The sequence below is a fragment of the Pyrgilauda ruficollis genome, unplaced genomic scaffold (assembly GCF_017590135.1).
Source record: "Pyrgilauda ruficollis isolate IOZ18807 unplaced genomic scaffold, ASM1759013v1 scaffold23, whole genome shotgun sequence".
Classification (NCBI taxonomy): Eukaryota; Metazoa; Chordata; class Aves; order Passeriformes; family Passeridae; genus Pyrgilauda; species Pyrgilauda ruficollis.
In genome coordinates, this window is record NW_024522539.1 from 8,533,753 (window position 1) to 8,551,384 (window position 17,632).

Here is a 17,632-nt window from a genome sequence, read left to right on the forward strand (position 1 = left end):
GCTACAAAGAAACACAGTCCTTGCTCAAACACTAACTGCAGGTTGCAAAACAATGCTCAGAGCATTTGTTTCAAATCTGTTATGTGCTACATCTCCAACCGCATTTCCATTTTTGATTAGTCCAGCAGCTGTGCTTTCCTGGAACAAGACCAGATCATAAACCCAGGATGAAGCCCCACTGAACACAAGATAAAGGGAAAAGTGCCAGACACTCCATAGTGCTCTTCAAGTTTTTGCTATTGCTGCTGACTCTACTTGAAGGACAAATATATACTGGCAACAGGAGGCAGTATAAAATTTTAACAATAAGTAGTCCCTGCTTCACCTGTTAAATTCAACTCCTTGCAAGCCAGGAAAAACATCTCTGACAAATGGAACCTGTAATAATAGGTGATTTTTTTAAAATTCTGGCTTTAATTATACACAAAAGTTGATGGAGTTGCAGCAAAGGATCATTTGGTATCTTCTGTTAAGCGACAAACACCCAGGAACACGTACAGTGGGAAGGTGGAGAAGCACCTCTGGAGCATCAGCTCTTTGGAGACCTGGCTATGAAGCCAGAAGCAATTCCCACCTCCCTCCCCACAACAGCTCTCAGTAGTTTTTTACTTCTGCAATTTTAACTTTAGGTAAAAAATGTCAGAATCCTTGCAGATTTGCAAACAGATGTGCTGGTGGAAGTGGTTAAAGGAACATTTCACAATTCCTGTCCAGCTAGAGTGAACTAACAAAGGTGATGCCAAGCCACAGCTTCTTTACACAACCACCCTGGGTAGGAAGCCAGGAGCACTCTGTACTCAGTTACTGAGTTGCTGCTGCATTCCTCAGGAGCTTTCCAGAAATCCCCCAAGAGCCACTCAATCTAGTACTTTTTCCTCATACAAAGCTGAAACAACAACTTTCTTCTGCAGAACTACTTAAGAAAGTCCAAGAGTCCTGACCTGAACTGGTCAGGATCACTCCTTCACACATCCCCCCAACAGTTTTAAAGGAATATTATTTATTTCAATATAAATTCAGCTTTGTAGGTTTTTTTATATAAGTAGTATATCTAGAAGTTATTGTCACTCTGGAGCTGTTCTGAAGAGGGAGTTTGATTTCAGCTTTTTTCTTTGAAAGGATGTGACAATATATTTCTGAAAGCAAACAAACTGATGAGCAATTTTCAAATAAAACACATTTTTTACTTCTGTTTACATATCTCAGAGCTTAAGTTATTTTTATTTCTATGATCCAGACTACATCTGCCACTTCCACAAATAAAAAATTGTTCAAACTTAAATGAATAGTTTATCTCATTGCTTGGTGCAGCAGCACCACTTACCATTGAAACCATCAATTCTCTAGGCAAACTAGGTCTATGGATAAGGAAATTGCCATAAATACTGCCATCAGCTTATAAAAATATAGAAAAACAATTTTCTTGCAGAATAACAAACTGTTCCTCATTGGTGGTATACACTGACTAAAAGAATTACATGGAAGCAGGACTTCTGTAGTGGTTCACCCTGCTTCATTTGTTCCTAGATCACTTGTCAGAGGCTTCAACAGAAATCTGGTGCTGAGTTATGCAAGAGTTGTTGATTCCACACATAATCCTCTGGAAGTTTTGGTTTTTTTGGTGTGTTGTTTAAGAGTGTACTGTATTTGAGATGCCTTATGTTCGTTTAAATGGAAGGAATAGAAACCACCACTATATATTCTATTTCCTTTTACCAAGTAAACTTTCCAGTGTCCTCTAGGACTATCTCCAGGCTGGATATCAAAGATGGGAAGAGCAATCAAGGTATCGAGGTCATGATCTTACCCATATTTTCCAAAGTTTGGGTGAGTTCAGATACAAGGTTCTGTTTTTATTTTCTGCCTATGTATAAATACATAAAACAGCTCAGTCATACCAAGGTGTGCTGGTCCTTTCAGGGTAATTCTCACACTGCGACTCCCATGTGGTACAGCAATCACAGTTTCTTCCCCTACAAAGATTAAAGAACTGGTTTAGAAATTATCTTTCATCAGGGAATTTGTACATCACATAATTAGACTGAAAACCGTCAAACGTGTCTAAGAAAATATTTCACAGCTTTCACAATTTTTCTATTAAAAATAATATGCTATTTTATTAAGTACAGGGTACCAAGTCTGTTTGCTATGTCATGCAACTACTAAGACCTACAAATGGACTTACAAATCTTGCTTTCTCTTGGAAAATAATTTGCTATTAACAATAACAACTCTGAAATGTCAGTAGTGTATTAGGAACATATTTATACTCTGTTGTCCTAGTTTTATTTTCTAATCACTGAATTGACATAAGGAATCTGCTAAGTAGTCCTTCCCCCTTACAAAAATCTGCAGCTGTTCAGTCTCATTTTGCCCACACCTCATTTCCTGCTGCAGGTCACAACTTTAATAAGTGGCAGGACTTACAGGAAATAAATCATCTACTTAACACTAACCCTTAACCAATTACAGACCAGTTAAGAGAAAATATATAATATCTATAAGGTATATGTTATAACAGTGTCTGCATCTAACTTACCATATAAGATCATTTCTTCCAGTAAGAGGCTCAATTTAAAATGAACTATAAACCAAACCAGCCCCCAACAGGACATATCAATACAAAACAGTTTTTGGCTGCCTGAAAAGCCTCTTCATATATAAATGTGCAACACACTTACTTCAGTGCATTTTACAAAGGCAGAAAGTTATTACTTTTCATTTCAAGTGTAGGAAATCTGTGATTTGCCCAAGCAAACTGAGTTACCAGTCAAATCAACAGGCTAGATACCCTCATGCCAAAAAAAGCAGTGCTCTCAGAAAAGGGATATCCACAGGGATATCCACAAAAGGGAGAGAGAAGCATCCAAGGAGCTGCCACCCATTTCCATCATGGCCCAACTGTGTAGTTTCTGCAAGGCAGCCCTGCCACACGTGCCCTCTGCAGCTGCACCCTGCACAAGATGCTCTGTTTGGTGATGAAACTAATGCACATTCAGTGGCTGGTGCACAGGAAGTTCCTTTTTGCAGATTCAAAAAGTAATGTGTGTTGAAAGTCAGTGATACACTGGCTCCAGAATTACCCATAAAATATTTAGAGGAAGAATAGTTGAGTTTAGTTTTAACTAAAAAAAATAGGTTAAAAAGCTTTCTTTCCACTTAAACCGGACCCCTTTATAGTAGATGCTAAATTATCAGCTTCTGGTTTACATCTCCTTAGCATAAGTATGATTTCCTGCCAAATGTTCAGAATACTTCAAGCAAATACTGCAATTATTTTTTCTGAAATAAACACCTTCTTATGTTACAGTTTTTATATCGTCAATTTCTAGGAAGGACATTTAAATATAACAATTTATTTTGGATGTAATAAAATATGAGCTTTATTAATTTCATTCTTGTGTATTCCACCAGAGTGAAAAACACTACAGTAAAATAATAATACAACTAAGGAGTCCTGGAAAAAACATTAACTACTGAACCACTTAATATCGTTTTGCATCTTGGTTTTTCATCAGAGGAATTGCTAAAGATAGCCAGGAGGTAGTGGGTGTGTATATCTCTAAAGTAAGGAAATAACTACTGAATTCACATGTGCTCGACAGTCCTTGAGAGAAAGCAGGTTTGAGGGGCCCATCTGTCCTTACTTGGTCGGGAATTGAGTCCCATCCTGATAACAACCAACGATCAGTCACAGCACAAAACCTCCAATGAAAGTCAGATGATGAGCAGTTCAGAACACATGACCTGCTGCTCTGAAGGAACCGAGGGCAGCCTGTGCTGCACAGACACAGCCTGGGTTTGCAGATGTGCACACATGTGCAGCCCTGCTCCTCTGGAGAACAACAGGGTCGATCTGCTGAGCTTCCTGCACCTCCCCACAGGCAGCTCCGCTGGCCCCGGCAGACCCTGCAGATCCCTTTTCAGGATGCCTCACATTCCTTTAGCAGTACTACAGACATTCCACCCTCACCGAAGCACTCTCTGATATGGTCCAAAAGTCTCATGGGGGTGCTAAATTTGGTGTTTCTCTGCGGCAGAGACAATATTACCAGAAAGTGTTTTATTTGCATTAGGGATGACTAAGCTCGCCGCCGCAGCAGCAGGCAACCTCTGCAGCCCACAGACCTGTCAAGAAGTCTGACAGCAGGAGATTTTTGTAACCTGACTGAGATAATTATGACCTAGGGCAGTCTTTCCTTGAGATGAAGTAAATTACAGGAAAAAATAAATGTGAGATTTTTGGACTTCTGAACAAAGATGAGGGTTTGGAAGAAACGGGACAGAACTGACCATAAGGGACTCCTCCTCCTCCTAGGGACAGCTTTGAAACAATAGTTAAGTTTGTCCAGGTCTGGCTCCAAAACTATATATTCCAAAGGTCTCTGGTTCTCAGTTGAATGTAATTCATATTCTTAAAGAAACACAAGGCTCTGTAAACCCACTCAAAATGGTTATGCTGTACATTTCCCATTAAATCAGTAGGGTCCACACTGTTAAAAGCAGTGAACTCTTACAAAAACATAAGGGGAAATTGCTACCCTGAAATCCATACCGAGAATTTTCAATTACCTCTTTTTTCTCCCCTTACAGTATTTCTTTGAAAGTTAATTGCTGACCTTTGTCTAAAGATGAAAACAAATTAGCCCAAATTCATCTGGAACATGCAGAAACACTAGACTCTAACATCTGAGCTCAGATTAGGGCTCACCTTAAAAACTGAGAAGCTGGTGAGATATTGTGTCTCTGTTCTAACACTGCTTTCAGGACAGGGGTTCCCAGCAGCACGTGGAGTCATCTCCCTCCACTCTCACCCAGAGACTCTCTCAGGAAATGTGTGCACACAACACAGCACTTGCTGATTAAGCTCCCAGATTACTTTTACTTTAGATGTCAAGGTTTGATCCTGTTTCTATGGTGTTAATGTGGATTTAGATCTTGGATCTCAATGAGAGCAAGATCAGACTCCCTGCTATGGTAAGACTGGGAGCTAATCCCCAGGATCAAAATAAAGGAGCCACATTCCTAAACTCAATCCAATTCAGCAGGTTTTATTTATTTTTCCATGTGGGCCATGGTGGACCCATTTACTGTTTCACATATGGGCCAGTTGGGATTTTTCCCTCTCTCCTCTTATAGCAGGTCAGAGGTTTATTTCAGGTCTATAAAAAGTGTTTCTTCTATGTATTTGCTCAGAACTTATTTGCTGGTTCCCTGGTTCTGATTGAAGACCTTTATGCTCTCAAAATACAAAGAGTAATCCAGGAACAACTACAGCACACAGGAACTAAAAATCTCAAAATATTTGGAACCTTATTGCAGTGGTTTCCCTCATCCACTCGGGCATCAGGCATAGTTTCAGAAGGCACTGCTGCTGGGCTTTGTGCTGACCTGCCTAATGAAAGCAAACCCAAATACATGCACTGGAGAAAACATAAAAGACATGCAGTAAACAGCCCCTCAAGAGAATGGATCTTAAAGAAATGCAGTGCAAAATAAGTCATGAAATAACCAATGTGCTTACAAAGAAATTTCTTCAAGACAAAAGAAACCATGAAAGTACAGAAGGAAGCTTCATACTACCCATAATAGCCCCAGCTAAACCAATCAAAATAAAGGGATGTCTAGACTGAACCAGTTGGTGCTGAAGACCCAGCATCCACACTACAAAATTTCAGGTGCCTCATTGGGACTAATTCTAGTCTGATTCCATGGACTGGATGTCCTATAGCTGCTGGAGAACATCAGGTGCTTTTCTGGGACACATCATCTGGTTTAGCTTCATCCAAAAAATTCCAATTTATGCTCTGCAAGACCACTCTGTGATGTGAACTGATGAACAGTATATTAGGGCCATGATGAAATTTTCTTCAAAAACATGCTCCTTATCCATACTGGAACACTAATGCATTGGCATTCTATCCCTCCCCACACACAGTTTTCCTGCCAAACCAGTCCCAATTCCCTCTTCTGGCTCCACAGATAGCTGATTTTTCCCCTTCCTCTCCAAGTGTTTTTGACTCCATCTCCCACCCAGATTCCTTATCTAATCTCAGTCTTCTCTTCCTCTTTCCTTGACTCAGTGTGTCTGTACAGCCAGTCCCACAACCTCCACCCACCTTCTCACATCTGCCTTTCCTTCACTGCATGAACTAATGGCAAATTTTTCTGTTCAGCTCATCTCATCTTTCCCTCTCCTCATGTGATCGCATCATTCCCTGTCATAAGTCTGAAGCTCAGGAGATTGGAAGCTCTCCACCAAATCTCTTCTGAATGCCTGAATGTGAGGTAGGAGGCATCACAAAGTTCATCCCATGGCACCTGGTCCACACTACAGTAAAGCAGAAAGCAAGAGCAGCCTCAAGTTAAAATTTTAACGGCTTATTTCTGGAAGAGCAACATGTTAATGTATTCTAAGGAGGCTACACACATGCAATCTGTTTGCAGTCAGGACTTGTAACAAGCTAGAGAACACTTAAAAGGATAAGTTTTCAGAAATTTCAGCTGTTAACATCCAAGAAGATTCCACTGAAACTGAAGGAAAAGGTTGGGGATTTTTGTAAAGGTTGTAGTAAAATACGTGTTGATGTTCACAGACATTGCAAAAGACTTATCCATGACCAGAAGATCATTGCCTGCCAAATTTCAAATCCCTGGTCTGTGATCAAGTCCAACAATTGGGGGATTTTAAGACATATTAAATAAAAGGTTTCAAGAATGTTTTGACAGTGGGAAACAACATGTTTTTCTCCTCTGTGTCCTTGGAATATGCTGAGCTGTTTTGGCTGAATTTTCTCCAAAACACATAGCACCTGGCATGAGAAGTTACTGACACGACTGTCTAATTTTGGCAAATAATCCTTCATATAAAATGAAGTATCAGACAACCTTGACAATTGGGCTTGCTAGCTCCATGTATATTTATTTCAGAGGGGAAAAAAATGTGAGGCAAGAAGTTGTCACAAAGTTGAGCTGGCTGATGACATACAAGAGGGAGCTGTGCCAAAGGCCTCTGTTTAGATAAATGACCAAAGTGAAATTAGGTTTTTGGTTAAGCATGCTTGGGGATGATGGCATACATCATGTGAGAAGAAGTGACCAATGGTATATTACACAAGTGCCATAGGAAATAAAGCACATGGAAAGGAAATTCAAACAGTTACAAAGCCATCACCAGTGAAAGCTTTTATAAGAAGCTCTTTAGGAAAACACTACAAAAGGCAAAACTTGCAAGTGTCTTGCAGTTTGGGAATCAAATAAAGCCAAACAGGGACAAGTCCATGCCTTCAACTTCACCCCCCACTGAACCAGCATCTTGTCTTCTTTGTTGGTATCAGAACCAGAACATTTTTCTACCATTTCTGGTCAACAATGGTGCAGAAAGGAGATATGAGGGCCCAATCCTACAATTTTTCCATGTGCACAAAGTGCAGTGAAGTTAATGGGAGTTCCATGCATTTAGTACTAGAAACTTCAGGCCCATGATATCTCATTTCCCAGTGGGATGGTACATTTTACAACCTATTACACTTTTTGTTTGAATATCGTTAGTCAAACCTTTTATCATTTTACCAGAATGTTAGAATCTGGCTTCCTGACAGAAGTTTAACTTACTTTGTCTTTCAAAGGCAATTAAGTGTTAGTGGAAAAAATAAACTTTTGAAATAATTGCTCCTTTCATATTTGCAAAGCAGTAAGCTCCCTTTCACTGCTGTTTAACTTTCTGATCAAAGACATTAATTTAATGTAAAAACATATAAAAAAGATAATAAAACAAAATTAGTCCTTCATGAGAAATCATTTGCTATCAAATCCTAAATTTCTTTGTTTTAAAATAAGGGCTAAGATAACCAAGCACTTTAGTTTCCCTTATGCCTCTTTTTTATACTAAAATCTTTGGCTCTTTCTTTCCTTCCAGTTTTTTAATTTGCTTCATTGAACAGTAAAATTTACATCCTGCTCACAGCCTTAAGCTCCCTCTTAAATACATTTCTGTCATGTGTCGATATTTTCTCAACACTAGTTCTGAAAGCTTCCAAATGACTCTTTGGAAGATAATGTGCCTCCCTTCACTGATATTTTACCACAAAGAAAGGATGGCTTTATTTCCACATTTCATTCACACACAGGATGATTATAGGGAACCCATTGCATAGTGCTGAACAACTTGACCAAAAATATATTTTGGCACCATCACAATAACCAAGAAAAACATCAAGTTCTGAATTTAGTAGCATGTGTACTGTTTTGCTTATGCCAGTGGTAATTCATTCATATCATCCAGCCTACTGCAGAGCAAGATAAACCCAAAACTTGGCAAAACTGACATATTTCCTCAGAATAGTCTTTCTTGGTCTTTAATTTTAGAAGACTCTTAAAGAGACACTGAGTTACGACAGAGGAAACAATGAACCATGGGCATTCTTCAAGGCAGTGGGACACCTTCCACCAAGTGATGTCAGCTCTTACCTGAGCCACAATACCACAGAATTAAGCACCTGCACAGTGGCACCCAACAGCCCTGCAGGGCAGTACAAGACACCACATTGCAAAGCAATGAGCATTGAGGTAGCAAACAAACTGCTCCAAGTTAGATCCAAACTGAAGCATATTGCAAACAGTGCCATTAAAAAACCCATGGAAATAGTTATATATACTACAATAATATTTTAGTATGATTCAATATACAAAGCTCTTTCAAAATCCGTGCAGAAGTGAAATCTTTGCGGGCTGAAATACAATATTAAAATAAATGCAGCTGTCAGAGGCAGGGGCTTCATCCATTAAAAAGAAAAGCTGGCTGCATTTGAACTTTGAGCACTGACTTTAAGAGCACCCTTCTATCTGGTGACTTTGCAGGAAGGTAATTAACCCCAAAGGCCCCATCTCCATGTGACAAATACACCATGTGAGTTCAGAAAAAGAAAAAATTACGTGAGGCAACTATTCATAGGAAAAATACATGGGACATGTGCTGTGAGATTCCAGGGAGCATCATCTGTGAGGGTGGAGAGCACCAGTGCCAGAGGGTGTTTGGAAAACTTTGCCTGCATATCAAAATAGCCAGAGTCTTCAGACTCCAGTAAGGGTCTAATTCCAATACCCTTCCCCTTTTATATTTTATATTTTCGATATTACTGAGACCTACAGAGTTACTCCCAGTAAGATGTTAATTATTTTGAGAAAGAATGGTGAAATTTGAGCCAAACAGAAAAGAGATAGAAATATTAGTCCCTTTCATTTTGTGCTTTTTGTACCATACAAGTAGTAACTTGCCCCTGAAGTTCAGCTGTTATCAGACACCACCAAAAAAAAAAAAAATCAAAGTTAATTTGAAAACCAGGTACTTATAAGCACAGGCCACTATTTCCATATTTCCATAAAACCATCTATAAGATGTTTCCATGGATTAATAACATTGCTGCAGCATCACATATACTGCAACATGAGGATACCCTCTAAAATAAGATGTGCATCTTGATGGTTATTCCTGATAGAATGAATTGAGTAGCTCTATTAAAAAAATGCATATCTCAAATTCTTTCCTAGCTATACCCTAATGTGTGGTATCCCTCACGGAATTTCACTAGACTAATCTAGCACAGACTTCAGAATAAGTAGCTTTGTAAAAGTGCAAACAAGTATATGGCTAAAAGGTCACTGCAATATGCATGCTAATACAGAAGCAGAAAACACAGTCAAGGATAAATTACCATAGGATCAATTTGCAACCTACTTTTTTCTGGTGAGACATGTGCCTTAGCTTGTCCCCTCACAAGCCTGCATGTTGAGCCATCTCCTGCACAGATTCCACAGTTGTCTTCCTTGGCATTGCTCCCAAGCTGTCGATCACAGCCCACTGCCTGCCAACATCAACACCACAGTCAGAAGGAGGGCAAAGCTGTAGTAGACATGCTCAGGTTTCTGGAATTTTATTTATTATGTTATCCTTTTGATTTTATGAGTTGGCCTCATTCTATCAAAGCATATCTTGCCATTTAGGATTTTAAAGCATGCTGTCATTTCCATGATTTTAATGATGAACCACAACAACTGATATATGAAGCTATTCAAGCATAGGAAATACATGAATCCGCTTCCCACTACTTATGTGAATGAATACCATTGAGCATTATTCTTTCCAACACAAGGCATAACTATGTTATTTACAGTTTGGTTTTCATCACCTGTTTAATTATGTCTGAGAAGGATTATTTAATTGCATTTATCCTAAGTTAAAAATTTAAAGGGCACTCAGCCCTCAGCTTCACAGACAGGGAGTTGAGGGCAGTGCTAACATTCTAGTGTCTTGGCCATTCAGAATTTAGCTGGCACTTGTGCAGATCTATTTGCCATTAACATCAGTGTCAATTGCATACACATTCGCTAACCAGATTTTAAAAAAACTTGGACAATTCATTTCTCACCTTTGAATTTTTTCTGGTTTATGAATATAAGACCCATTCTATAAAACTTTCCAAAGATTATTATAAAAACACCCAAACTTAAACACTGCCAAAAATTCAAAAAGCAATTTAAAAAAAAAGCCCTGTCAACTGAAAACCCTCCAAATTATAATGAAAACATTTTTCCAGGTTTTTCTTTTTCTGCATATCAGTCATCTCCACAAGAAAGATGGGAATGAGAATGGAAAGACAAAGAATAGACAAAAACTGACTAAAAGCAGCTTCCTGATGAATGGAAGATAAATATTTGGCCTCACCTATCTTACTCTCCACTATTTCATAGAAGAGTTTTTCAGGGAGTACCAAATGCTCAACAACGTGGTAAAAAGCTGATCTCCAGCTTCAAGTTTTCTCAAGTCAGCCTACCTGCCTCTTACATTCACATATCCCTGAGAAGGGCAGCTAATTTGTCATGGATGTACATATTTAACAAAAATCCAAACCGACAAATGGGTAGAAAATCCTCTGGAAACTCAGAGTTAAAAGCAGTGCTAGAATTCTGAAACTGGCCAGCACACGCCTCTTCCTATATAAAAATGCCTGGAAGGGGCAGTCTCAGCTGCCAAGATCCTGCATCTGTGCTGTGCCAGAGCTGACACACGATCCCCTTGGAGAGGTGAGGATCCAGTCCACACGTAAGAGGCAGGGCTGGGTCTTCCAGTCTGAGTCAACACACACACACAGACACACAAATCACACACATCCACTGCCAAACACGGAAAAATGCAATCTCAAAGTTTCACATGGCTGTGGAAAAGAAAACAAAGCAGCCCCACCTCCCCCTTCGTCCCCTTTCCCTTATTTTCCCAATTCCCTACAGCCTGAATTCCCTTTAGAGGAGGGCATTAATGGGGACAGTTTAGTCCTTCACTTGAGAGACCTGCAGGGAAGACTCTCAAGGACATCTCCTCCCTAAGGGCTTCAGATTCACCAGAGAAACCTACCTTAGCAGCAGGAAATTATTTTATTCCTGCAATTGAAGGGGACCTTAATTCCAGCCCAGCAAGCAATTAATGTTAAAAATATAGAAGCCACTTAACACTAACAGTAAATAATTTCAGTTTTAACAAAAACTTGGTTGTACAAATGCAAATGTACACATGTGTGAACATCAGGTGCTTATTTACCACACAGAAGGCATGTGGGAACACTGTACTGTAATTTAGGCATGGATTACAGATTAAAGTATTTGCACTTGAAATTGTCTTTAGCATTAGCTCTGGGCTCATTACTGACACCCAGAAAAACATTAAAAGGTTGTAAACAAATGACTATAAACAAGTCTATCTTTGCACTTTATAAACAATTAACATTGAGAAATGAATGAAAACATCATTTAAGAAACAGAAACTGACTGGACCACTCTGTGAATCAGAAAGCAGATGAAATTTCATGGGATATAGTAATAATAATGTGCTCGACAGACACATTTGCCTCAGCATTGACAACTCTTTCAGTTCCCAGCTCCACAACAGACTTTGTTTTCTGACCTTTGAAAACTCCTGTGTTTTTCCATTCCAATCCATGGAAGAGATCTAACTGCAGAACTCCAGCTGACAGAGATGTTGCATGAATTAATCTCCTAAAGTCTGTGAAGCATGCAGATGGTGCAGTGATGGAGACCATACCAGTGGTTGAGTCTATATTTCTATTTGGAAGACTTTTAAAGTTGTTACTGCCCTTCACTGATTCTTCTGCTCTTATGCACATAAAGACACTGCTAGAACATGGAGGTAAGTTGTATCACTGCAAGTGTAACCTAACCACTATGCCTCAAACACATCTCCATTTCATACAGCAATCTCCTTTTCTAAATATTAAAAAAAATCTGTTTATTCACTCATCAATTAATTTCAAAGGGAAAAATAAGGTGCAAATTCTGATACCCTGTGTGGAAACTCCCGTTTTTCTTAGTTTAATCTCTTGCATATTTACAGGCTACAGATGCTGCAGGTCTTTAGTGGCAGGAGGGCACTGAGCAAGCAGAGCAGGACCAGCCCACTAGGGCCCAACAGGACAATAACAAACATCCAGACTGGGCTCATCCACACAGCTTCTGTGAAAACAAACTCCCACTGGATGTAACAAAAATTACACAACTGTGCAAACAAAAGGCATTGTTGTGTCCTACACAGAATGTACAAAGAGATAATCAGCACAGCAGCATGCTTCAGAGGGCTGTTTCATATAGTATTATTGCTTATTTTTTAATAATACACAAATGTCACAGAAATAAAACAGGAGCGCTAGCTGCAAGGGACTTAGATGTGGGAAAAGGTTTACAGCTCCCCTGACAGCAAAGGTGGTGTGTTCAGCTAGATGCATTCACCCTCTGCAGATTTCCTTCCCAGATTATGTTTACATCAGCTGTTACAAATATGAATATCAAGCAATGATATCTGGGAACACAATCTAGAAAACAACTCAAATTATAATCACAATTTTGACTTGAAGTGAGCATAGAATCCCAGATTTTGTTTAACTTGAAGGACCCAAAAATTTAACAGGTTTTTAAGAGACAAGCCACAAATTTAGAGTTAATTCAAGAAGGAATCTTAATAAGTGAACACTGGAATGGGACATATTTTAAACCTCAGAGTCTAGAGCCAGCCTTTCTTTTCCTGTTTGTAAACCCTTGATCAGGTATGTGTCAGGTGAGCTGAACAGCCACAGATCTCCCCAGAAGAGGAAGATGTAAGGTACAGCATTGGAAACAGGGTCTCAAAAGCATATGGCATTGACACAAAATATTATGATTTTAAACTGTTCATATTGTAGCCAATAACTACTGGAGAGGAAAAAAAAAGTGCTTGATGAAACATTTTGAAGACAGTAAATTTTGTTATTTGCAAATAAAGCTGCAACCAGGACAAGAAAATGATAAATGAGAGCAGCCTTCCTCCACCTCAGCCAGCCAAAGAGGCTGATGATTTTCACAATTAAGGCATTTTGTGGGATTAATTTACCCCACATTGCTTGCTGTTTACAGAGCAAAGGGATCAGCTGAAAATATTACAGGCAGACTGGGAAAACATCTGCAGGCTTTTAGGGCATAGTCAGAAATAATATTAGGTGATTTTAACATAGGCTGAATAAATGAAACAAGTGATAACACAAACTGTGTAATGAAAGGGTTGGGACCCAGCAAATTTAAGAAATTTGTAATCATAAATATCATCATCCCAAAAAATGATGAAGGTACTGTAATGACCAGGCTGTAATTGAGCTCCCCAGACAGCAGGCAGAATATTCACCAATATGTAACAAAACAAACAGCAAGTAGAAATTTAATATAAGAAGAGTATTGAGGAAATGAGCAGTATGTGAATTTATAAAATTGTCCATGATGGGGTATCAATTAATATAGATATGGCAGGATTATTTTCAGAAACAGGTCTCCAATCCATTACTAATTTTGGGCACAACCTGAATATGTTACTTGTCTGTTCTTACAAAGGGGGGAAAAAAAAAGAAAAATAATTATCTCATTTACAGAATTACATCTACTTTTCTCACAAGCAGCTCAGATAGAAAGCATCTGGTTAAGCAGAGAACAAAAGCACTCATCTGCTTCAACAAACCTCAGCATGGCAGTGCTGTTGTGAAAGACAGTCCTGAAGGGTGTGAAATACTTTGGAGCATGCTTAGAATAGTTCATGTAGGTTCAGAAAGGCAAAGGAAGAGCAAAAGGTCAGGATATAAAATACAGTAATATAGATGAAAGAGAAGAAGAAAATCACTGCTGATATGTTAAACGTGACTATGGAACATTACAAATATTTTTGCAAATATGAATCCAAAAATCACTCAGAAGCCCATGTAAAACTGTTTCTTTAGGTCATATTCAATTAGTAGTGTTTCAGCTGAGGAATTGGACTTAAACAAAGAAATTAATGTAGCATGTTAATTTTGATTTGTGAAGGTCCAAGAATAATCTGTTAAATTCAAAAGGCTTCCTTTGTTAAGATGTTTAAAATTAAGCATGATAAGAAAATTGACAGGACTGCAAGGTGATGGAATTTTAACTTAAATTCCAACATGGTAAAAAAGCATCATAGTGAAAAACAAGGCAAACCCCACCCATACCCTCCCTCCATCCTTTCAGAGACTTCTCTTCATAAGTATAAATACAAACATGGACTAGAATTGCCAGTGCAGAGTCCAATACAGAATCAGGTTTTAAAATTTCAACATTTGCTTGTGAGACCATTGCTTTAGCCCCCCTGAAATGTGGCATTACCTCAGCTGGACTCACCTCCAGCTGCAGGCACTCCCAAAACAGACACAGCACCACTTTTTTGTAGAACTCATTCTACAGAAGTGATTTGTCAGTTATAAAAATATTACATTTCAATTATTCAAAAGGGTTTCTGGAATGCCAATGACTCAAGATTATATACTTCAAATAAATAAGCTGAAGATAAACCTACGCTTTATAAAATAAAAATATTTATTTCAGAGATGAGTAAAACCAGACATCTCTGCATAACAAGCATCATGTAAGTGTTAAGTGTCATTATTGTTATCAAAAGCATGAAATCATATCCAGAAATGTAGATAATTATAAATAATATTTCTCTTTCAAAGTGAGCTTTCCCCCTTCTAGGGTCCTCTGGAGCCAAAGATCCAGGTATAGCCAGAAAAAACAAATATTCTGAGTTCTCCTAATAGAAGCAGCCACAAAAGAATAAATCACTGCAATTTTTATTTGTGACAGATACATAAATTCTATGAAACATTAAAACTGAAGCTGCCATTATTTTTCTATCTACCATGTCTTAGACTAAGCTCTTTAGCAGACATGTCATTTAAATATTCAGCAATGTATTTGTTAAATACTAAATAATTTCCTACTCTGACTAAGAAATTTATTATTGATACAGACTCTCATTTGTCAGTGATTCCATTGAAATTATCAGGTAAGCTTCTGTTTTGCAGTGTTCTATGTTTGCTTGAGGGACTGCAGCTCAGTGTCAGGGAGTAATGCCCTTTATTAATGTGATTTGGTTTAACAAAATGAAAACAGAAAATCAATTCAACTATATATCAATATGCCATAATTACCATCCCTCTACAGCTGCTGAGCAAACCCCCCAGGTGTCAGGAAAACCCAGGTGAAGGCTACTCTGGGTACATTTCTATTCATGTGCTTCCAGTGGCCTGGCTGTTTCAAAGGATGCACAGAATGTGTATTCCAGGAACAACCTGCAAGTGGAATTTCAGCTCAAACATACAGATGATATTTACTGAAATTCAGCTAAAGCAGAAAACCCAGAAAATCATTCATGGGCAAGTGCTCAATATACTTAAAATGTCGAAGAGGTGCTGCATTTCTGCTGAGCAAGGAACTGCACCGCAGAATGCACAACTGGAGATGATAATTGTACTTCTCACAAGGAGTTACTGCACAGGAGATCCTTCCCCTCAAGGGCTGAAGAGTCTGTAATTATCTCAGTACACGTTGTCCAGTGGATATTATTTTAAACCTGGCCAGCAGCAGATCTGAAAGGTGGCAAAAACTTTGTGTCCCAGGTGCAAGTGCCCTCCACTGCCTTCAAAACTGTTAAGATTTGCAAAATATAATGTGAAAATAAGCTATTACACCAAGCATATCCAACTTAGTGATCTGACTGCTCAGCCACCAGGATAGCAGTATTTGGACTTTTATAAACAAAATTATTTATTTCAGGCTTACAAGAGATGAGAACTAAGATAAAAATGGAATAAGAACATCTACATACTACTAAAGGTTATCAGCATTGCCCAAAATACAAGATAACCTCCAAATTACTTCTGATAAAAATGCCTTTTCCAAGTTTTTGACTTGAATAAGAAAGGACATGTTTTATTTCAGCATTTACTGGTAAAGGAAGAAAACAGTGAAAAAGACTTACATGTTAAAAAACACAAATCTCTATTGCAATTCATTAGAATCACTCAATAGGGAAAATTAAAGTCCCTTGGGTCTTGCTCAGAGAAAAGGGATTTTTATTTCCAAAAACACAGACACTCACAAAATCCAAAACTCAGAGAAAATAAGGTTGTGTTTCATGGCACAGTTGCATGTGCTGTGACAGTACAGAGATCTCATTGCATCAATGTCAGCTATTTGCTGCATTTTTCCCTGCTCTGCTTGTCTGAGCTCAGAATCCAGCAAAGGCAGATGTCAAGACTGACTGTATCCACACAACAAATAACTAATTTTAAATACGGCTATGGGAATTCATAGTAATAAAAATGAATGAAAAAACTGTCATGTGAAAATCCTGCTCTCCCTTGGTCAATATTTTCCATGTCTCTTTGCCCTGCTGTAAAACCCTGCTGTCATTCAAAGCCCATCTATTCAGGACTTTGCAATCTCTGCTCACATCCTTCACTTCATGCTAGCTTCAGCTTGCACTTTATTCCTACACAGATAAAATATGTCCCCGGAGAGAACATAAAGAAAAAAGCTCCCACTGTCTCTTTCCCATGCTCATCATCCACAAGTAATTGATTCTGACAAGCAGAGGGAGAGATACCAGAACAACATCCCTCCAATTAAGCAATTTACTTTTTTTTTTTCCTTTTAATTTACTTTAAAAGTAGTGTGGAATCTAAGCTTTCAAGCAGCACTTTCAAACCCTAGTTTATCCTCACTGAGGATTTATCTTGGTCTAAAGTCTGATGGCTTTATCTAAGTCATGATTTCCTTCTCACATGGTCCTGCCTCACAACTCTTCAGTTCTGTCTGAGCTAACAAAGAAAGGCCTGATTGTGGCACGGGTTCTCACATCTCTGGAATCAAACCAGCCCAGGACAGCAGCAGCCCAGACAAGCTGACACAGGCTTCAGCATGTGCTAATTAACAGAATAAAGCCCCTCCAGGCTCAGGACCACAGTGAACTCCCCAGCCCATCTCCTTCCCACAAAGCTGCAGTCACAGCTGCCTAGGTGAATGGGCAGCAGCCTTGCTGGGAGGAGAAAAACTTCCTCTCTTTGAGGATTTTCAGTTCCTCACAGGTAAGAAATCAGGCAGAAAAGGCAAAGTGTGCCAAAATGCAAACCTCAGAACGGAGATGCAAAATAAGTCAGAATGATGGGCACAAGGAGACGCTCCATGATGCTCAAATTCCTGAGCCATCCATACAGAGGAAAAGAATGTGAAGCAATAAAAAACTCCCAGA

General features: G+C 38.8%; 1 protein-coding gene across 1 annotated transcript in view; it reads right to left on the reverse strand.

Moving 5' to 3' along the window:
- Positions 1-17,632, reverse strand: part of ADAMTSL3 (ADAMTS like 3) — a 168,985-nt gene that overhangs the window by 62,637 nt on the left and 88,716 nt on the right. Inside the window, exons 7-8 of the mRNA XM_041468945.1 lie at positions 9,737-9,863; positions 1,899-1,973 (exon numbers count right to left, since the gene is read on the reverse strand). Of these exons, the coding sequence (XP_041324879.1) occupies positions 1,899-1,973; positions 9,737-9,863 (202 nt within the window). The remainder of the gene's footprint in view (positions 1-1,898; positions 1,974-9,736; positions 9,864-17,632) is intronic.